Here is a 24,016-nt window from a genome sequence, read left to right on the forward strand (position 1 = left end):
GAGGTCTGTGCAACCTGATCTGGTGGAATATATCCCTGTTTGTTGCAGGGGCATTGGACTATAGGGCCTTTACAGGTCCCTATCAACTTAAACTATTCAATGATTGTTTGTAAGTAATAGGCATTAATAATGATTTCTGTCTTAATGTAATCTAAGCGGCTCAATGAACAAACCTACTATACTTACTGGAGTATCAGCATAGTGCACCTGCAAGGGAGACATTTATCCTATTTAAAATGTACGAGCACAAAAGCAAAAAAGCAATATTGAAAATTTTACAGCAGATATTTAGTAAATATGTGGTCTGGAATCTGGAGTTCTTTATATCTATGGACTTTTCTGACCTGACTCTTACAAAAAAAGTAATAGTGCTCTTTTATCTGAATATCTGAACTTGCCATCTTTGTACTAGATTGGTATGAACTAAAAATATATTGGTAACTGTCTGTGATGACTGAGTTGAAGATGCATATTGTTGTAAACCCATTTCAGATAGATTAACAAGTTTATTACATACACAAGTAATAGCAATTTCATTTGAATCATATAATCCAGACTTAAACTTTAGATTGTAAAAGGAAGATTTTTTTCTGTAGCTCAAGGAATCTTTGTGTAGTATGGAGTATCATCAGCAACTTTGTGAAGATCAAGAAACCTATTAAATAAGAAGAGATATCATAGGTTGTATCTAATCTACATTTTCTATATGTTAGGAAGGAAGAAAGATGTCTAAGATCTTAAATAATGTCAGTAATAATCTGAAATGAGGCATTTCAAGAAGATATGATATTGACTTTTGTGTTCTTTTTCTGTTCATACAGCTAAAATATTCATGTTGTCAAGACAATGGATCTTTATCTTAGTCTGGGTTAAAAAGTGAAAACATTGCTTTTTTTGTGCTCATATACTTCAGGCTCCTTAAGGAATGACTGTAATAAGTGTTGGATTTAACATGGTGACATTCCACTGAAAGCTGTGTTGAGGTCTTTGTTCTTTTCCTTTATAACCCAGAGCTGAGCCATACTGGCTACTTATCGTTTGGTTGCTCTGTAGAAATCAGTGCCTTTCTGTCTAGTTGTGTGTCCTGTAAGGTTTTATTGTAATAATTTGGAATTTTCAGACTGCATTACATGTATGGGAATCAGTATTTTTGATACAATATGCTGGAGGGATATCAACATACATAGGTATGGTATATATGCACCATATAAATGCATTAAAAGACAAGCATTTTTCATAATTGTTGCACACAACATTTTACCGTTATTTGCTTTATGATTCCAAATAAAGCCAGGATATTCACACTGGTTACCATTTCTAATCTAGTGCTTAATACTTGAACAGTTTGAAAATTATTGCAGTGCTGTTGTATTTTACAACCATTTTAGCAATATGAGGTACATAATCTCGCCCTAATACACTGCTTTCTTCTGCCATAAGTTTTAGATAAAAGAATATACCTGAGTGAAGCATGAAGGAAGGTGTGTTTCTACCAAGCATGGACCTCAAGTCCATACAATATAAATATAACTTTTCCTCTTTTCAGATTCATAAAGTCACTTAGAAATTTATCCTCATGTCACATTACATAAAATTGTGCTGCTATAAGAGAGCTTAAATGTTAATGTTTTGAAGGTAATTTATGGGTGGCATGGGAGAATCAGTAATCGAAACAGTAATGGAATTGGAACCAGCTGTGGAAGCTACATAGGAAATTGTTCTTCCTTCCTGCAGTAACAGAGACATGCTGTAATTTTTAACCCTTGTCTCCCTGCCTTTGCCCTGAGCTGCAGATCTTCTTTACATGACTAGCTGACAAACATAGACATGCACCTATACTTTTAATTCCTTACCCTAATTATTTGGTAAATTTGTGAACAACTGCAGTCATTGTCACTAGGTGGATTGTTATCCATAAATTTCTGTCTCTCAAGATCCTGAAGTAAACTTTTGAATGAACATATTGCACAATAACACCTGTAGAACTGTTGAAAAGTGGAGGGACACTCTCTTGTGCTGTAATGGTTTCATTTGCTGACAGTAGTGTGTTTGCTAAGACCAACAGGATCCCTAGGGAATGTGAGAAACTTCACTGTCACTGCTGAAAACTTGATAGCAGATTCCTTGAAATAGGTATTATTTATTCCCATTTTTTCAGATGAGGAAACTGAGGTATGTAGAGGTCAAATAAATAGCACAGTTAAAGGTTAAAGATTGGTCTACACCAGTGGTGTATTTTTAAAATTTTGCTCATTAAAACACAAACAATTTAGAATAGGTGGCTTGATAATGAGGTTGCCATTATACTGGTACAGAGGTGGTATTATCCTGATTCTTGTAAATTCTATGCTAATTTGATCACCAGAAGTCTTAAAATGAGCATAAGGCTTTTTTTTTTTTTTTTTTTTGATAAGAGGAAAAATGGATTTTGTTTCAGTTGTAATAATACCATTTCTGTATTAAATAGCAATTCCAAATATTGATCATATATTGGTTGCATTGTTTTTGTAAGTTTTGATGAGCTCAGGATTGTATTGCTGTTGATGGACTTAATTTCACTGGTTACATAACTTTCAAAAGAAGCATTAATATTTATTGTACTGCATATGTAATTTTAATTTAATTTCCATAGAAGTGCATGTAACTAAAATTTGGTATTGCTGCATGAATTATAAAGGCTTAGTAGTATTATTTTCTTTTTAAATAAATAGAAGGGAGGAATATTTTTTGAAAAAACATGTTTAACTTTGTACATACTTCTGAATTTACGATACTTCATAAGTACTTTTATTTTGACAGAAATTAATGTAGAGAACAGTAAAGCTATTTTAAAGAGTAAAAAACATCTAAGTGTTCATGGTTTATCTTAGTGAGTCAGGTGAAAGAACTTAATGCTTTTTATTCCCTAAAGTTTGCCAAATTATGGCAATGATAAAGTATCTGTGTAATTTAGATAAAGATGTTTCGGAGCAAGTTTAATGTAAATAATTAAGTGAACTGGCTAGCAGGCTGAAAATGTTATGCATTAACAAATGTTAAGTTCAGTCTGGTTGTGCATCCTTTGTTTTGGATTTGGTTTCTTTCATGGGTGAATTTTATGGCATATTCCTTGTGGAAGAAATCCTGCATGGAGTCTGTGATACAAAATTCTACACAAGCCGAATTGTAAACTAGGTGAATGTCTGTTCCCATCTGAGCTAAACATTTGGCACTTCTACTCCAAAGACTTAAAAGTTCACAATTACAAAGGGTAAATACCCTTTCTGATTTCATAATTAAGCTATGTTTTGGAAACCTACCAACCTGAACAGAGCTTTCAGAGTTTGTTTTATTTCTCCTCACTGTTGGCTGATCTATGGTTGTGTGAAGTTGTTTTACTGTTGCAGAGTAAATGGTAGTATTCCATTGTGTTAAAACAAAGTGCTCTATGTAGCTTTTAGGGATAACCTTAATAAAGGATAAACCTGACTGAAAATGCTAGAGATTTTTTTAATTCCTAACATGGCAGGTAGTAGTAATGTTTTGTATTGCTTTATTGCAGTAAAACGGTGGCTTGACTTAACAGGGGTGCTTTTTGGTGGTACGTGGCTAGTTATACGTACGGTTTCAGCAAATTTGTAGTATTGATATTTACACCCATTTGAAGCTGAGAAGATAAAGATGAAACAGGTGGTTGATTATATGAGTGGAATGTAACTGGAATACTCAGCTTAAGTAAATTTGTCTCCCAGAAATTGCAGAGGAAACTTGAATGACTCCAGGTAATTTTAGATTTAAATCAGTTTTATCAATGATTGTAACTTGTTGTAGAAAAGGCTCAAGAGAATTTCTTTGGTATACATTGTGAGAACAATTCCCAGGTCATAATCATTAGTATAAATTATGACTTCATAAATCAAAGGCTTATTACAAATTTAGAAAATTTATCCGAATGAGATTTTGGAATCTAGATGAAAAACAGCAACCTCCTGAAATGTGCCTAGAAGTAGCCCCCAGAAGACAGGCAGGCATTTTGCTGTACTTTAGAAGTATGATTTTTATGTCTAAAAATGGTGCTTGCAAACATGCTGAGATTCTATTTGTATTACCTTTCCTAAACTGCTAAACCACTGGAGTCTTTTCAGAAAGGGGTATGCTGGTAAGTGGCATGAAAGGGAAGTGGAGAGTTAATTGATGTTACCTGTTGTGTCATGGCACAGTCTCTGAGTTACCATTTGACTCAACATCTAATAAAATATTTGTATCTGACCTATAGTAACAAGAGACATTTATTACTTTTAGGCAGTCATGTTGGAATAAAGATCTAATCTAAGGTCTTTTTCCTTGCTGGTTGAACCTGACAAAACACTTGGGTTCAGATTGTAGAGAAAAATGTGAATTAGATAATGTTGGGAAAAATTACCCACGGATCTGTTTCCGTGCTGAATGATTAATTTTACTTCCTGTTGGTATTTGAAAGGAAGTTAATCTATTTAAAAAACACCTTTTAATTCTTGAGTGCACACTGAAGCAGTATATCTTAGTTCACTAAGGAAAGAATAATGTCTCCTTGATCTTCCTACACTTAAAATTCAGGATGTAAATATTCTGCGCTGTTTTGACTTACCTAAGTTAAAAGCTGGAAACTGGGAACAATATAATTTTGTAGGGCCCTTCCCTTAATTCTGTTAATTTGAAAGATTTTTGCATTCATCATGCAGTTACACTTACCTCTGTTTTTCCATGAGTGTGGATATTTTGGATGTTTTGTGGGAATGCCATAATTCATACCAGTAGTATGCATGCGTTCTCCTGTTTTCCAGAATGTTTTCCTTTATCTTCAGACCAGAAGTTTACAGAATATAGACACACATGCCCTGATTCATCCAACATAATCAAGGCACCTATGCTAGGAATTCAGATGCTTTGCACTTTCCTGAATAATTAATGAAGAGGAGAGGTTTCAAAATAATCTTGGTTTTCGGTACATTTCTTCTGCAGTTATTTGCTTATTTTTGAAGACTGTATAGGAAGTCTGAAGAAAGTTGTTTCCATATTTAGATGCATCACATTTAGAAACTCAGATTGTATGAATGTGGCCCAAGCTGAGTTTAATGCATGAGAATATATCTGTAAATTCTAACACCTAAAAGACAGGAAATTAAAAGTTGTTGAAATGTCCTTTCAAATCTGTATGCTTCCTTCTGCATGGAAGTTTGTGGGTAATGCACTCCTGTAAACTCCAAAAAATTTACATTTTTTTGTTGCTGTAGAACAGCAGCTTGCCCATCTCTGATATTGTAGTTTTTCATACTTTATCTTTCTCTTCAGTATTCACTTGTGCAACCTTAGTGTATATCTTACACATTTATTTTCAGTTTAATTTACAGAGGAGAAGAATGAAAAATTGTGACTTGGTAAACCTGCCCATTTTACAAGTAGTGTGGTTTTAATCAGTGCATGCTTATGGAACAGAACATGACATCACTGTGTGGGTTGTTTGAAAAATGGGTTTAAAAAAGAACAGAAAAAATAAATTAGAACACTTACTACTGCCTTCACCTTTCACTGGTGTCATGGAAAATTCATCTGGGTGCCTAACAGCTGAAAACATTTATCTAGTTTGAAAACAGGAATGAGGGATGTTTTCTTCCGGATTTGTGAAATACTCCTCTTAACTTCCTTTTATCTTTCTTTAAATAATGTTTCAGACTTAATATTGAAGAATGGAACAGGGTTCTATTCTCTCTGTTCATCATCACTAAAATAGTTTATTAATTTCCTTCACTTGCATATTGAAGTTAGATATGAGGTAGAAAGGAAAAAACTGCTTTTTTGTGGGCCTGAGGTTGGTTCCAATGCAAGAAGGGTGTGCAAGTGTCCCCCTGTGAAGTTTTATGGATTTCTAGAACTTCTTCACACTGAAAAAAAGAATTTAGGTTGTATTTTAAGTGATATGTGAGAGGGAATACTTGACCCGTAAACCAAACACATTTTGATACAGACAAGCAACAACAAGCATGACTTTAAGCCTTCTGCTATTCGTATTAACATATGGTTGTGCCTAGATACTGCAGCACTTGGACCAGGTTTCTTTGGTGGTTGAGATAAACACTGGCCCATCTCCAGAATTCTCTGGTTTTCTGTGGTGTTTCATCTGTCTAAATATTACAGGCTGTCCATGGAGTCTCCTTCTCTGGAGATAGTCAGAACCCACCTAGATGAATTCCTCTGTCACGTGCTGCAGGTTACCCTGCCTTGGCAGGAGGGCTGGACTCCAAATTTCCAGAGGTCCCTTCCAGCACTGAGCATTCCATGGTTTTGTGAAGCGCTTGTACTCTTGTACCTGTTTGCTTTGGGAATTACTGTGTCGTATATCCCATCCTTTCTGTTGTGATTTTTGATGAGTTGTCTGCCTATATTTTTGTTCTTAAAATGTTTTAAGAGCTTTCTCTTTCAATATGTAGCATAATTTACAGTATGAACATTTTTATAAAAAGATACTCCATTTCTATTTTTAACTTTTTCCTGTCATCTTGATTAACTTTCTTAATTGAACTTAAGATTTTGAATGCTTTGCTGAAGAAAATAGCAGAGGGATAAATTTGCAAGTATCTGGTCACAAGGCAGATTTCAGCACTGTCAGTGTTTTTTTTTTGCTGGTGTACAAAATAAAGGGTCTCTAAAGGTCTCAAATTTTTCTCCCCTCCTTGCCTTGCCCCTCAGCAGTGTGACATTTGCTTTTCCATGCAAATCAGTCATTTTGGATGGGAAGAGAATAAGCTTTAAAAAAACTTGCATGAAAACATGAACATTTTGTATTTAAACAAAAGGCACAAAAATAGAAAATCCTTTTTCCTTAATTGCCAGAAGGACTGAGATTTGAATGATTAAAACATGGCCTTCTGTAGGGGGACCTTTTTTGGGGGCAATTAAGTTCTTGAGTACATAGAGGTACTTGAATTACTGTTTATTGCTAGGGTCTGTTGTTCCATTTCCACTCCCACCAGCTATTCCTGCTGCCTATTCCAGTAATTTCCATCTATTTTCAAATAAGGCAGTAATCATCTGTGTCAGACTACCTCTGTGATACTTGTAAAACCTGAAGTTTCACCAGAAATGGAGAAATCTCTGTGAAATGTAGCTCTTGCCTCCTTCTCATCACTTCTGCCTATGAACAGACAGTATCTTCCCTGTGGAGTATATCAAACCAGAGCCCCAAAAGTGTACACTTGGGGCAGAAGGGTGTTTTTAGTATAGTAGTTAAAGTTAAAGTTATTGAATGGTTTGGATTGAAAGGGACCTTAATGACTATTTCATTCCAATGTCCCTGCGACTAAACCAGGTTGCTCAGAGTTCCGTCCAGGCCTGGTCTTAACAGCTTCAGGAATGGGGCATCCACAGCTTCTCTCAGCAACCTGTGCTAGTGCCTCACCACCCGCACAGTAAAGAATTTCTTAATAATATTTAACCTAAATCTACCCTCTTTCTTAGTTTAAACCTGTTCCCCGTTGTCCTAATGCTACATGTCCTTGTGGTAAGTCCCTCCAACTTTTTTGAGGCCCCCTTGAGATACAGGAGCCTTCTCTTCTCCAGGCTAAGCAATGCTCCCAGCTTGTCCTCACAAGAGAAATGCTCCAGCTCCGAGATCAATTTAAAGGCTCTCTTAAAGATATTTCAAGTAGATAGTAGCCAAACCAGCTTTAACCTTTTCTCTTGATTAAGGTAGGGAAAGTGCTCACCTTTTAGTTCAACCAACTGTAGTTTTGCATTTTTTTTCTCCATGCTGTGCCATAGCTCTGCTCTCACAAGTTATAATCTTTTCAAGTTTTCAGGAAGCCAGTGTTTCAGGACAGAACTGAGAACAAAGGAGCAATCCAGATTTTTTTCCAGGACAGTATTCGATCTTGAAGTTGTCAAAGAAGGCAATTCCTAACATAGAGAAAAAACAAGTGATTTTTCTCTGTAAATTATAGTATTGTAGGTACCCAGAAAAGTTCCAATTTAAGGGCCTGATGTGTGAAAGATTACCTATAGCTTGCAAGTCTCTCTCATACAATATAATTTCCATTTATATGTAAACCTCTGCAAACAGAACAGTAGAGGTTCTTTTAGGTATAAATGTGTGGTTTTTCCCTTCTCTGGTTGGGCCATTAAAAAGTGAGTAATTTTGGTTTATTTGATTTTTTTTGGTTTTGTCTTTGATTTTCTCAAGACATTCTGGGGAGGCTAATCTAGTTTCAGCCTCTGGTTGCTAGTGGTATATTCCTGAGTATTGTTTGAGAATAAGGAAACTCCCAAAAGGAACAAGGGAAAAAAAAATTCACAATATTTACAGACAGTGGTGCAGTATATAGAAGATTGTTTTTAGGCACCGGAGTATAACACTCAACTAGAGCTGGAATTCCCTGAAAGAATTGAAACTCCATACTGCAGATGTGATGCTAATTTGCAGTATCCCTTTGCAGAAATTGCTTTTAAGGTAAGACTGTTCATTTTGAGAAAAAAATTGTGAACTTGTAGAATACTCTATTTCACAGATTTAATATATATTAATCTTTTATTGGGAATTGAGATTTTTTGTAAAAATATTAGGAGATATGTCAACACCATAACTATTTTCCTCTGTTTCTGCTGAAGCAGAAATTTAAAATACTGTCTTTTCCTCATGGGCTTTAAAAGAAAATAACAGCAACAAAAAATACCCTGGAAATTGTGTAAACATTTTATCTCCTGTAGTTTTAATCACTATACAAATTTTGCAAACAATATTAGTGAAATAATGTAATCAGTTTATGTAAAGTTAACATCTGAAATCCAAGCAACAGCTGAAGTCCTTGAAGTGTAAGTATACTTCAGGCAAACTCTGTATTTTCATTTTTTTCACGCTTACAGTAATATATCAGTATACGTGATATCCAGATGTTCTATCAGCCTAAATGTATTAGCTGTATTTCCCTTTCGAAGTGTGAAAAAAAAAAGGATTTTATGGTATTCATTATTCTTTGGAGTGTAACTGGAAAAGTGCAGTAGTGCTGGTAGTTGCATCTGATTATCTTGTGTGCATATACGCATGTGCTGTGGCACATGAGAGATACAGCATTCTGAGTTACTTAGGAAGTTCATGGTTAACTAAAATAGAATAAGCCACCTTGGCTTTTTGTAAATATTTAGCTAATTTGAAGATGTTTTGCCAAGATATGTTCCTGGATGTTGTTATCTTAATTTTTTTATTTTGAATAGTCTAAACAGTTACTTTAATTGTCAGGCATCCCTTGGACACTGTACTGCTTAGCACCAGTAGCAGTCGCCAAGTGTCTGACTTTTAGGCTCAGAATGTTTGATTTATCAGGTGGCAGAATATATTCCTGTCTGTTCTTATTCCATAAAATGAGTAGTCAGAATACTATTTAACGTGAGTGTGTTGTAAAGTAAAAATGTTTTCATGTTAGTGCTTCACACTTCTCATAAAAAGGGGGATTTAATTATTGCCACCTGAGGGAGCTAGCAATTAAAATAAATTTGTTCTAGATAATTTTGTTTATTAATAAATTGTTTTTTTCTTTGACTTACTGAAAGACCTCTCAAAGTAGTTAAGATACCCTCTGAAAATTAAATTCAGTGCTGTCACAATCTAGACATATAATACCTACCTTTGTGGTAAGGTACATGAAATGAAGAATTCTATAATATTCCAAGGCAGAAATGCAGCCTTGCAGTGATTAAGACAATGGTTTCTATGAAAGCCTTTAATTCACAAAAATAGTACATCTTTTGTTGTGCATGATGGCTGTTGTGGATGAATCTTGGAAACTGTTTGCTTTTCACACTTTGGTTTTTATGGCATGTGCTTGGATGACAAGTGCAGGCAATGGCTGTTGAGCTGTTTTTGCATCCCAAGAACAGCAAATACCAGTTTATAGTGTAGGGAATGATGGAGCATTGAAAACCTAATTTGTATTTTAATTATACCTTTGTGTGCTTTGTAGTGTCAGTTGAACAATAAATTCATTTTCATAATTACAGCTTTGCTAGGAAATTTTGAGTTACAACTGCTTCTCAGCTTCTAAAGCACTGAGTCTGTGAAAGTGTCACTTGATGCCATGTGGGCTATACCTTTTAGGATGCCATGCATAGCTGTTGGTAAACCTTTACTGTTACCTTGTGATGGGCTGACTTTGGCTGCATGCCAGGTGCCCACCAGGCTGCTTTATCACACCGGTCCTCAGCAGGATGGAGTGGGAGAAGAGAAGAGGATGGAAAAAAAATCACATGGATTGAGATAAAGGCAGCTTAATGAAGTAAAAGTGAAGGCCACACATGGAAACAAGGGAATGCAGAAGATTTATTCCATACTACTACTTAGTAGGGGATGTCTTGCTTACCAGTAGGGCTTCAGTGTGCAAAGTGGTTGCTCTGAAAGACAAATTATGAAAGCACATGCACAGCCTCCATGCCCTGTCCCCTTAAAAACTATCTCATTTCAACCCCTCAGGGCAGAAGCACCTTCTACTAGATCGGGTTGCTCAGAGCATCATCCAACATGACCTGGAACATTTCCAGACATGAAAGATCCACAGCTTCTTTGGGCAACCTGTACCAGTGCCTAACAACCCTCAAAGTAAAGAATAATGCCTAATCTAAATATACTCCCTTGTAGTTTCAGTAAGGTTAGAAGAAGGGTAGGTGTAGCTTAAACAAAGATAATGATTATTTCAGTTTTATCAAAGAAATAAAAGATGGAACTGATAAAGAAGATAAAAAAGTATGAAGGTAATCAGCCTGATGCTATATAGAGATGTTTCTGTGAAGCATGAAAAATAGTGAAAGGATTGGCAGAGATGGAAAAGACAGGAGATTTAATGTGTAGTATAAAATGTGCCTAAAATTATTTTAAAATCATACTTGGCAACAAAAAATTATAGCAAAGATGTCAGGTATCAAGAGAAGAGATAGTGTATATTTTAGGAAACTGGAGTGGTGCCAGATAAATAAGCATTTTGGGTTTAATGATACACATGACCTTTGTAGAAAGTTGCTCAAAAGTACTTGAGTACTTCCATTACATTTTTTCTGTGTGAACAATATTTTCCAAAGAGGAAAAAAAAAAAAAAAGATAATATTTTTGTGTTTTAGTCTTAAGACGGTGTCATATTTTTAAAACAGTTATTTTCGGGAGTCTATTCATGCAAATAAAAATGTGAAATCAGTCTCTGGTATATGATTTTCCCATTTCTCTTCCTTGTGTAATGTAACGACTGGTGTGACAGAATCCTTCTAACATTTTACATATATATTGCTTTAATATGTTTTATTCGGGAATAGCACTGTTTCACAGAGGTAAATTATCTTTTTTTTCACAGAACCCTGTCAAGAAAATCCCAGACTCTCATGAAATTACACTCAGACATGGAACAAAGACAGTAAGTGATAACATGTTTTCAACCCTTCATGCTTTTCTAGAATTGTTAACAAATACTTATCAGCTAAAGTTCAAGAAGCAAATTTCTTCCTTGATTTGTTATTTTAGTTGGTCTCTTTTCTTAGTGCAATTGAAAGTGTGTTTCATGACCACCTCTTCAATTTCTTGTAATAACCTAAATATGGCTCCATTTGACTCAATTGTAGTCTTTTTTTCATCAAGTATGTCTGTAATTGTTACTTTTTCTTCTAGTATAGACCTTCCTAATATGTAGACATGGGTCTAATCTGGATCTTTCTTTGGTCAAGGGTTTAAAGAAGAATGTTATTACCAGCAACTTCTCTGCAGCTAATACTTCATTTTACTTCAATATTTTAGTGCCTTTTATACACCATTCTCAATTTCTTGAGGTCTTGTTCTTCCTTGTCTTTGACTGCATCTTTTCTAGTTTTTATCTCCAGTACTGCTCCTTTGCTTTCTTTTAAAGAACCACAAGTGATCTTGGAAGTATCTTTTTTGCTCTATATATTTCTATCTTTGTATAATCACATCTTCCAATATAAATTAAATTGTTTTTGTGGGCTAATTGACATGTAAAACATGCATTGCATTACACTAAAGAAAATAGAGTGGATTTTTCTACACACAGTGCATGCAACTGCTTTGCGTATTAATTTCTATAAATAATAGGTTTTGCAGAGTATTGTACTAGTGCAAATCAGGTTCCTATTTTACATGTGACATTAACTGCCTCTGCAATTATGTTTCTTGAATACATGTCCTAACAAAATTCATTAGGTAAATTTTTTTTGATTTCTTTTTTCTACATTAAACCAGTAAATCTTTTCATGGCTTCTTAAAGAGTAAGCTCATGTTATTTCTAACTAAAAGACCTTGTAAAGTGGAAGTTACAGTTCTGGAAGACTTCTGAGATATTTTGACTGCAGGAGAATGCAGCTGTCATCACCTTGAACAGAGGTGAATTGTAATGTGGGATATATATAGCGCAGTTGGATTAGACTGGATGCAGTAAATTAAACATATTGCAGAAAATATCTCTTCTGTAGAAGGGCTGTCTTTTTGGTTTTGTTTTTTTTGTTTGTTTGTTTGTTTTAGAATACTGAAACCATTTACCCCTGACCTTACACACATAAGAATGGGAGTAACTTCATATCTTGAATTTGGTGTTTTGCCCCAGTTTTTTAAAATAGTTTTCTCATTATGTTCATACAGTGTACTGTATTTCAGCTAAGCTTATATATCCCATCTGTACCTCTTTAATCTAGTGAATGTGGATTTGATGATGTCTATTCCTGTGCAGCTGAGAAATCTCAGGAAAGATTTCCCAAACTAGAGAGTCTTCCCAGAAACCTGATTAATTTCCCAGTTGTATTGCTTGCACAGTGTAATAGTAATTACTGTTCTCAATGAAATGTCATTTATATTTTTTATTTCTCATTGTACTTTTGATATATAGGTGAGTATGAGAAAGAATATGAAATTTGTACTTTCTAATATTTTATCTCACAACTGCTCCGTCATAAAGAAGTTACTGAATAGAACACTTGAGTGTTCTGATTAATCAGGAGATCCCCAGTTTTTCTGCATGTCAGAAATCATGGAAGAAATGGCTAGAGTTTAAAATTTCCATTTAAGTTGTAAAAGAGGCATATTCTTTTTAGAAACACATAAGAGATTTCACATTTTAAAAGATTTCTGCAAGTATATGCCTCTGAATTACAGCAGGACATATAGATTAAAGAGGAATCAGTTGCCTGCTGAATGGGACCTTCATTTCTGCCACATCTTTGTTTTCTTGAAAGTACTATTTTCAGACAGTTGGCTATACTAGGGCATTGTATATTTGAAATACTGTGAGGTACCTGAGTTACAGAATCACAGAATTTTCTGAGTTGGAAGGAGCCTCACAAACAGGATCAAGTCCAACCCCCGGCTGTGCACAGCACCATCTCTAAGAGTCACACCACGGACCCAAGAGCATTTTCCAAACACTTTTTGAACTCTGTCAACTGCTGTGACAATTTCCATGGGGAGCCTTTTCCAGTACCCAAGACTTTTCCTCTCATGAAGCCGTGCTGGTGGTGATTAATCACAGCATTGTCATTCTTCTTGCCCTTCTTGAAAACCGGGACAACTTTTGTCAGTTTCCAGTCAGCTGGGACATCTCCGGATTCCCAAGACTGCCGGAAAGGCTTTGGAATAACATCAGCCAGCTCTTTGAGAATTCTCTGATTAATCTCATTAGGTTCCATAGCCTGATGTAGGGATCGACTTGGAGCAGCACATCCTGCACAGTTTCAGCATTGGCTGGGAGTTGATGATTTTCAGTCATGGTCTGGGACCTCCTTGGTCTGTCAGAAGCAGAGGCAAAGAAAGCTTTAAACATCTCTACTTTGTCTCTGACCTCTTTGTGAAGTGTGCTTCCTTATCCTTGAATGGATACTATTTCTACACTTTAACCATTAATATGGTTCAAGTGCAAAAATATGCCTTTAATCATTAATAAGCTTGGAAAAAAAAAAAAGCTTGTTTTCCCTCGTGGTTCTGGGCAGCTTCAACTCCAACTGAGCTTTGGCTGTACAGATTTTCTCCCTGCAGTAGTGAGCAGCATCTCTGTATTCTTCCCATGTCACCTGACTTCACTTTCACTGGGCATATACCTTACATTTTTGCCTTACTTCCAAGAAAAAAATCCCTGCTCAGCCAAGCCAGACTTCTGCCTCACCTGCTTGATTTCCAGCACTGGGGAATAGCCTGCTCCTGCCATAGGAGGTGATGCTTAAAAAGTGGCCAGCACAGATGACTAGAAATGAGTCTGTGATAAGATAAGGAATAGCTAAGTGAACTTCCTCTCCATAAAAGTGGAAAACGAAAACTCAAAAGAGGCCCATATGAATTAATGTCAGGAAATATAAATTCTACGGGAGCAAGCTGTCCATCTTAAAGAATAAATTTGATTAATACATGCTGTTTTTATTGGGACAATTGTTTTCTGTGGGTCACTTTTTAAATGAACTTGTTTCCATGCTTTAAAATATTTTCTGTGGGAACTATTCAACAGTTTACATAAGTTGTAAAAGTCTCCATAACACAGTGTATATAGATGTATACTAAAGCTTTGAAAAAAAAGTACAGTAGTAGACTGATATATCTTTCAGACAAGTTTTTTTTGGTGGTATTACTATGTATGCATTAAATCATTGTTTCTGTCAGTACTTCTTATGTATACATGTAAAGAAGATACATATAGGCGAGCATCTTCTGTGTAAAATTCTTGCTATTTTTGTACATCCATATCTAGAATTTTTAATACCGTTATAGGCATCTGAAAGTAATTCCCTCAAGTTCTTTTCTTCCCTGAAGACACTCAATGTTGCTAACCTGTAGTCATGATATTATTCTCAGGCATTACCCTCTACTCAGAAATGAAGGGGTTTTTGTCCTTTTTTCTGTATACAGTGTTTTTGTTTGATTGGTTTTTTTTTCCACATGGTTTTGTATAGGTCAAATGTTCTTGGTGAATTCTTTTTCCTTCAGAATGTTCTGGTTTATCTCTTCAAATGCTTTTCCTGACATTTTGTAGAACATTATTATTATTAGTAGTAGTATTAGTATTATCATCATCATTACCATTATCATTACTGCTACTACGACTACTAGTACTACTTTGTTGTATTGGAGACTGTCTTTCTTCTTGCTGAAAGGGTTTCTCAATGTGATGATTGTCTGTCTTATAAATGTGGGATGACTCATGTTTCTGTTTTGTTTTTGTTAAAAGTAATCTGCTGGTTATAGTCTAGGTTTTACCCATGGGCTCCATTAAAACATAAGCATGAATTCCATCTGAGTTTTATCTTTTAATGAAAAATTCTTCAGGTATTTTAACATTTCAGGTTAGGTGTAATTTTGAGTAATTCCAAAAATACACTAGTTTCATATTTTTTGATAGAACTTATCATCACTCTCTTATGTAGATGACTTTGTTTTTTGAGAATTAATCTCTTAGTATCTAAATTAATTTAGCACATTGTCCAGCACATCTTATATTGATGTTTGAAATCATAGTAGTAGACATGTTATTTTCACAACTTAGAAGAAAATAATTTTGAAGGTAAATGATTTTAAATAATTATTTTGCGTAATTTTGAGTGACATGCCTTCTGTTGCCTTATTTCTCCATGCAGTGATTGGAACACTACTGTTTATTTTAGTACATGAAATAGTATATATTGTACTATAGAACACTACCGTTCATCAAATAGAGAATTAAAATAGATTTTCAGTAAAATACCCATTTTACTTGATCTGTGATTTGAGAATAAGAAATGAGAATAATAAGCATTAGGATTCTTTCCTCAGAATTTTGAATAGCTCTGAGAAGCTGTTTTTGTATATAAAAGAAATGGGTTTTGAGAAGTTATTTTGACCTATTTTGTTAAAATAGTATCTTTTAAAAATCTGTGATTTAGAAAAATTCAAGTTTATACCCTATTTTATTCTTCTCTTCCTTTTTCCAAAGAGAAATTTAACTAAGCAATGGGTATATGCACATGAGCTGTTTTGAATAAACTTAGGATCTTAAACTGGTGAATGTTAAACACCATTTTGTTACCTTGCTAGAAATACTTCTTGTACTTTTGATAGAAGTCTAGAGTTTCTTCACAGAAACACTTAGCCAGATTTTGCAATGAGATAATTAGGAAGTAAACACTGCAAACTATTTTTTTCTCAGCTGTCTTCAGTGGTTTATTCAGACTACGTAATTTTTACTTCCGTTCTTACTATTACTTCAAAAGTCCTAAAACTTTTTTCAAGGTAGTGAAATTTCAAAATGAAAATATAGCTAAGATATTTTAGTAAAAACCAATGCTCTGGGTTGTTTGAGGCTTGGGTTTGGTTTTTTTTTTAACTTTAGTAGCAGTTTATGTTTTGGTGACACTCTGAAGGATTGTGGAAAAAATAAAAAATATTGAATGTTTATTATTATAATTTTTTTTCTTTACAGGTTTCTGCTTTGGGGTTGGATCCTTCAGGTGCTCGTTTGATAACTGGTGGATATGATTATGATGTAAAATTTTGGGATTTTGCTGGAATGGATGCCTCTCTCCAAGCTTTTCGGTCACTCCAGCCGTGTGAATGGTAGGCATGAAGGCTGCCTTTTGCACTTAATGTTTCATGCAAAGCTCCTGGTAGAATACACAAAAGCCTTATAAGACAGCTTATTTAAAAGGCTCTTGAATACCAAGGAATGTTAACCTAAGAACTTGTCTGCTTATTTCTTTGCCTGCTTTTTGCAGTGACTTGCATATTTTCCCCTTTTAGAAAGCTGTAGGTGAATTTGCCAATGTAATTGTGAATAGCACATCAGAAAAAGAACCTCTCAAAGACAAGTTGACTATCATAGTTGTAACTGACATTATTAGACTATACTTTCTATATGTATTCTGCTTATATATAACTAATTAAGAGAAGAAGCAAGTTAAAACAATTGATCCCTTTGTGGGGTGTCGCCCTGATTCTTAAGATTTTCTAAAGCCTTCTGACATTTTCTAAAGCCTTCTAACATTCTGTTAGAAAACTTTCTCACACAATTTTCTATAAACAACATATTGTTTTGCATTCCTTCATAGGGGTAGAGAAACTTGATATACTAATAGTTTGTCCAATGTCTTTGGAGAGGTAGCACATTCACTCTCCAATCCCCTGTCACCTTTAGAAAAGCATAAAAGTTAGAGTCAGAAAATAAACCCTTCTTCTTTACCTTGCAAATAGCAGTAGCTCACGTTGTGCTTTCACGTGTCCTATAGCAACAGTGGGGAGCCTGTCTAGTTCCTGCCAGGATTTCTGAAGGGGAGGGTGATTTATTTAATCTTCATGATGTCCTGTGTTTCAGAAAGCACTGGTCCTTTGCATTGCAGTGATCACTGAATAACAATGTAGTGTGAAATACTGTCTTTCATAAACAATTTGCATTTATTTCTATGTTTCTGTATATGCAAATTGAAAAGAAAATGCAGGAAGCATTTTAAGAGAGTTATTTCCATACTATCCCTATTGTTCACTAGTAATTTAGAAAGTAAGTAAAGTGAGTTCATTAATTATTCCAGAGAACTGAAATACAGAACTCCTTCAACAGTAGTGCACACTGAACTTTCTGAAAAATATGTTGCATAAAATAAAACACAGTGGTTTTAGCAAGGTACTTTCTGATCTGGCTTATGTGATACAGTTTATAAGGTACTTTGGTGTGATTAAAAAGGGGATTGAAATTTATTATACACAGAGTAAGTAGTACTTAGAATGTCTATTTTTAATCATTACTATCTTAAAAAGCTACAGCTGAATTTTGGTCAGTTTGGAAGGTTAGAATGCATATAACTGACAACAGATATGCCAAAAATCTAGATAATGAAAGATGAGGAGATGTTAGGACTGTTATACATAACAGGAGCAAAATAGAAAGGGATTCTACTGTTGTTCTGAAGTCTGGAAAATCAGAAAAATAAAAAGTGTGCTTTAATGCATTATGCAGTTCCAATCTCTTTTACAGACCTTGACTTCTTGTAATACGTTGACAAATTATACATTTACTTTGAAAACATGCCACTTAAGAATAAATAAATAAATAAAAGTTCTCACATGTGAAGTGACATTCAGACTTTTCTGGCATGAGTTTCATTTAGATGATTAGTTAGCAGGATATAATTGGTATTGTCCTTCCTCTGGCATAACTGAGCAGAAAAAGCTGACAGTCTTTCCTTCCACAGTAGAAAATTATTTTAATGAAGCATTTTCAAGTTTAGCAGAAGAGGGCATTCAAATTTAGTAGTACTTGCTAATAATGGTGTAAAACATAAATATTGTATAAAAACCACAAGTAGGCTATATGTTAATGTTCTATTTCAGGGATAGTTTGCAGATAAATTGGTAAGGTCCTTTTAGGAAAAAGCTAATGGTAAAATATGAACTTAAAATACTTGTTATAATATAAGTATTATTACAATAATACTTATTATTATTTTATATAAATGTTCTTTGTGAAATTATTGTGATTTGAATACCTTGATGTATAAATAAAGTAGTAAAAATATAAACATGAAGTAATATTAAAAATAGACTTGACTAGTGTGAAGTTTGGAAATTACACTTATGACGCAAGTCTCATGAACTAATTTTGGGGGTTTAAAAAAGTTATTCGAATATAACTTCTGTATCTTTTTCTAAACATAAAACTGGAACTGTATATCTCTCTGGTAAAAAGATTCAACTTCAAGTTCTTTTATGCTGACATTGAGACAAGCTGTTGATACTACGTGGAATATTATGTAACTTGTGTCCAGGTGTATATATGTTCTTATATTACTTTTTTAACTATGAAGTTTATTATTGAAGGACTATTAGAATTCACAGACTTGAATTCCAAAGAATTCTGATGAGTTCTGGTATGGAAACATTAGGTGTTAGCAGAAATCCAGATCTGGAGCCATAAATTTAATTTCATTTTAAAAATGAAGGAGCCTGAGATCAATTCTGTATTGTCCAGGCTCCATTTTGTAGCATAATATCAGGTTGCGCTGTTAACTTCTCCTTGGATTTGTGATGTAAAGTTAAGAAAAACAGCCTGACACAAAGCTAGTACTTTCAAGCCATACCTTGGTGTTAAAGCCAAAAGCAAGTGTTAGGCAAAGCTGTTATGTAGAAAATATTTGTGTGTCATGATTCTATCCATGTATATAGCTCTGTTTTGCAGGTCCTGGTACAAAGTACTGTGCACATTTGGCAGTTTTAAACCAAAATCACTCAGATTAATGCTATTAACAGGAACTGATTTTATAAGTTTCCCAAGACTTTTGCTGTAACATTAATAAGAATCAAAAATATTTTCTTAAAGAACTGCCTTTGCAAAGCCTCACTTTTGGCCATGTTCCAGTAAATATCAGAAAAGTGGTAACTTCAGGGACTTTGCAAATACTCTACTTATAGAAGTAATTTTGAGACATGATTTTAAAAATCACATTGCACAGTCAAGAAGGTATGGGTTTGAGTCTTTTTTCTTTAGGTAAAGTTTATGGAAATCTTTTCTCTAAAGCTAATGTTTTCACATGACTGATTTGTATGTTCCATTGTGCTAGTTGCTGTAAAATCAGTTGCTTTTCCTTACTGGGAGAAATTTTAAGACAAAAGAAAACTTTGTTCAGACATGCTGATACAGAACTACTAAGAAGCAATGAGATGACATTGTGTGAATTAAGAACAGTGTGGTGTTAATAGTATTAGTACCTGCAGTTTGACTTTCAGTATTTTTGTGTCTGAAAATAGTTTTTTTTTCAGAAGACCCTAGGGGCCTTTATGTATTGTGGATTCTTTCAGAAATCAGATTTTACTTCTGAGCTGCGTGTTATTACCTAGTGGTCAGATCCTTTTCGTGCATGAGACATGCATCAAGTGAAAATACATTTCAGTCTAGTTTTTAAATGTTTATTTTTTATTCTTACATTTCAACAGTTATAAGTGCAAAATATGAGCCTGTACTTTGGAGGTGTTGGCTGTTCTCTTTTGCCAATTTCAGCATTAGAGTATGAGCAATATAACCCAATAAGTACTTCATTCTGTATACAGTACTCAGATGGGGCTCAGGAATATTTTGTAGGAATCATGTGATTGGATAACATAATTTGGAAGTACAACTGAGAAAAAAAATTTAATTCCTACAGTGTTTATTCTGCAAAATCTGAATCGGATGTATTCTTTAGTCTAGGTTTGTCAGCTGTCTGGAGAGACTATTCTTGCTTTAGATATTATTTCTCTTGTGAGTTTCCTGTGATTTCTTACAGTGTTTCCTCTGAGCTTAATGTAGCTGACCATCTTCTTTTCTGAGAAAATATTAATTCTTGCTCTTGGGAATCAGAATGTTGATTCATATATTGACTGTGATGTATTTTGGAAATTCCCAGATTTGAATGTCTCCTTTCTATTAAAGATCAGCTTATAATATTCAGTCCAATTTGGCTGCCAGTTGGTATTACATAATAGAGTGCTTGAAGCAATTTTTAGCTTTTGAATTGTAATGTAATCAGTTTTTCCAAACATTTTTGAATAAGAAACTTAAGCTTAGTTTACATTACTATGATCAATGCAGAACTTTTGAAGTAAGTATTACAATATTTTAAGTGTTTCATGTAGTAACTCATGGTTTGGGGACAGATTTAACAGATAATAGCTACCGCTGAGAAAATTACATGAAGTCACTACTGTATAAGAACTGAAATGATTAAGTTATAAGTTGCACAGTTGGCTTTTTGGTCATCTGAGTGTTAACTTCACTAATGGGAAATAATGTTAAAAGGTAGTTTCTTGAAAGGTTCTAGGATTTGAATGCACATAGTAATATTCTTAAGCAATGGGAAGATATTTCTTCGTGAATACTTCGGATGCGATGAAAATCCAAATCTAGCTGGCAGATGTTTCTGGTCCTGTACTTGAGATTAATCTAGAAGCAGAGGTGAAGTATTAATATAATGTTACTGTGCACATTCTATTAATGTGCTGGGATATAAATTCTGGAAGGTGTGAAGTGGATAGACTGCTTTACATTCTTTGCTATCCTTTTAATAAAGTATAGGGCATCAAAGGGATATCTGCTTCAGCTACAGCAAGAGCTGTGAAATTTGTTCATAATGCAAAATGCTGAGAGAATATGCTGAAGCTTTGCTTTTCTTTCATCAATCAGCTTTGCACTTGCAGTTCATCTTCGTCATCTCAGTATTATTATTCCATGGTTTCTGCCGCAGATTTTATTAATCAATGGAACATGTATGTGAGAACACTGTTAAAACAAATGAACAGTTACGTACATATAGTAAACTAGACCCATGGTTATCTATTGTCATGTTTTCAGGACTGATGGTATTATTTAACTATGAAATTAAAGCCCTAACCATAAAAAAAGATGCAAGAATGCTGGCCTGTGGCTAATATCCTGGTATGTGAGGTACAGTGAATTTTATGTATGACTACAACATCCTTTTATAGTAATTTACAGATTACTGTAATTCTACATTTTACTTTCGGGAAGATGAGAAAGAATTTTCATCTCTAGGTAATTAAATCTGACACACACTATTTTTCCATCGGAGTTAAAATAGCATTCTTAAAGAAATATGTTTGCCAGAAATTACATTTTACGTGTTTGATAAGTTATGTGTGGTTAAAAGAAACACGTCACACACATATGCACACACAGAATGGAATAAAAAGCTTCATTCCATTAATAAAAGATTTTCTGTCTCCTGCCTCTTTGGTATAGGAGTGTATATAGGTCTGTTTCTGCAATATAGTTTCTCACCATTGACACTTTTGTTTTCATGTAAGTTTACAGGAACATTAATTGAATTTTTTTTTTTTTTTAAACTTTCTTTACAGTCACCAAATCAAGTCTTTACAGTATAGCAGCACAGGAGATGTCATTCTCGTTGTCTCTGGTAACTCTCAGGCAAAAGTTCTTGACAGAGATGGCTTCCCGGTAATGGAATGCATAAAGGGAGACCAGTACATCGTGGATATGACAAACACAAAGGTAAAGTCAGGGACTGGAGGTTTCAAGGCAGGGGCTGGATGTTGTTTCTTTGCATGGTGTGAGTGTAAGACTAATAAGCAAAAATTTGTATATTTTTAATGGTAGTTAAAAATGCAAATGAAGAAGGGTTCATTCATAGTTCTGCAGTGCTTCAACGACAGTTGGTTGTGTTTTAACCACTTTGCTTGCCCTTGTATTTTCACAAACTTTGACACAATGCTTCTATTTGCCTAGATGATTTAAATTCAGGTCAGTTTTTAAAAGTAATGATAAAATCTGAAGCTCAGACCAATGATAAAATTGATTTACTTATTTCTTGTAAAGTATATTGCCAAATAACTAAGCTAAATGCTTTTTTGCCTAAAGCTGCTCTTGTCAGATGACTATTTCTTTTGGCTGGTGATACATATATAAAACCATCAAATAACATCTGCTTTAGTTCTAGTTTGCTTAAAAATAATTTAGATTTTCTTTCTCTTGTAAATGTCTAGAATTCCAGTATACTGTAGTCCAACAGTCAAAATACTAAAATATTTGTTATATTGCCTCGTTACCTTTTTAGTATTTCTCTCCTTATTTGTGCTTAAAACAAACTGAAGTCATTGCAGCATTGCAGGAGTAGTTTCCAAATTTTTCTTTGAACGTAGTCAATGAGCATGTGCCTGTATTTCAAAGAAGTAAAGCCAACTGGACAATATATAGTCCAGTAATGTAGTTATGTTCATAGTCGTCATATTGGCAGTTGCTTACTTTGCATAAAACATTCACCTTCTGGTTTTTTGTCTTAAAGGAAAACAACTGGCTAGTTAATTTGCAACTTCAGTATTTTATGAAAAACTCATCTGAGGTTGAGCCCCTCTTGATTCTAAAATTCTGTTTCCTCAGTTTTCTCCAACAGGATCTTTGGCTAGTGTAGATTGACTTTGGTGTATTGTGTCACCCTGGTTGTTACTGTTAATTCTGTTATCCTTCTGTAGCTTGAAAAAGTTTGAGTGACACTGTAGTGATACCTGTTGTTTCATCCTTTCTTTGCATTACAATTCTCCCAAGACATAAAGAAGTCTGATTTGATGCTATTTGCTGGAAAAAAAAAACAAAACCAAAAAACCAAAAACCAAATAAAAACCAAAAGAAAAACCAAAAGAAAAACCAACAGTAGAAGAATGTCAGGATTTTTTTTAATTCAGAGATGAAAACAAGCAAGGATGAAATGGATAGAGTACATACAATCTGTTAAGTTATCCTGATGTCAGTCAGACAGGTACAAATTTGTGCCTCAGCGTTTATGGGATTCCACTTTAAGGATTTAAGTCTTTTTGGAGGAGTATTTGTGTGAATTTAAAGGAGTAAAAGTTGTAAAATCTTGTGACAGCTTACAAGTCCCTGTAAGACCTCTGTGTTTATTTCTTTAGGGTCACACAGCAATGCTCAATTCAGGCTGCTGGCATCCAAAGATAAAGGAAGAATTTTTGACATGTTCTAATGATGGGTAAGTATTGAGATCTATCTTTGACACAGTTTTTTGAGAGGCTTGTTTAGCTCTTGTGTTTTACTGTGCCTTAATTTGCCTTAAATATCATTCTTTCTAATCTTTAGTAACTACTTAATATAATGAGATCTGGAAGCAAATATTATATTTGTTTTGCCTCTAGATAATAAATGTATTTTGTTTGTATTATTGTAGTTCTTTACCCAGTATTCCTTTGGAGTAGAATAGTTCCTGTGGATAAACTCAATGTAACTGAATTCACTAGGACGATTGAGAATTTCAATTGGAAGTTTCACTTCAGGTGTAACTGAATATTAATGGATGTTGTTTGACAAGTGTCAAAGAGACTGTTAGAATTTTTTTTGTGGCTTCAGTCATTTGATTAGAATCAAATGGCAAAAATTTCACTTGGCATCTGCATTAATTAAGTTACTGCTGCTGTCAATAGCAGGTTCATAAATGATTTTTTTACTGATGTTTCAAATATGCAATATCTTTTACTCTAGAATGACAGTAAGGATTGATTTTC

The 24,016-nt window shown here is 34.3% G+C and overlaps 1 protein-coding gene across 1 annotated transcript in view; it reads left to right on the plus strand.

The window, feature by feature from the left end:
* Window positions 1-24,016, plus strand: part of WDR70 (WD repeat domain 70) — a 125,338-nt gene that overhangs the window by 21,889 nt on the left and 79,433 nt on the right. Inside the window, exons 6-9 of the mRNA XM_002195375.6 lie at window positions 11,343-11,402; window positions 16,428-16,561; window positions 21,845-21,998; window positions 23,411-23,487. Of these exons, the coding sequence (XP_002195411.2) occupies window positions 11,343-11,402; window positions 16,428-16,561; window positions 21,845-21,998; window positions 23,411-23,487 (425 nt within the window). The remainder of the gene's footprint in view (window positions 1-11,342; window positions 11,403-16,427; window positions 16,562-21,844; window positions 21,999-23,410; window positions 23,488-24,016) is intronic.

Source organism: Taeniopygia guttata, chromosome Z (genome assembly GCF_048771995.1).
Source record: "Taeniopygia guttata chromosome Z, bTaeGut7.mat, whole genome shotgun sequence".
NCBI lineage: Eukaryota > Metazoa > Chordata > Aves > Passeriformes > Estrildidae > Taeniopygia > Taeniopygia guttata.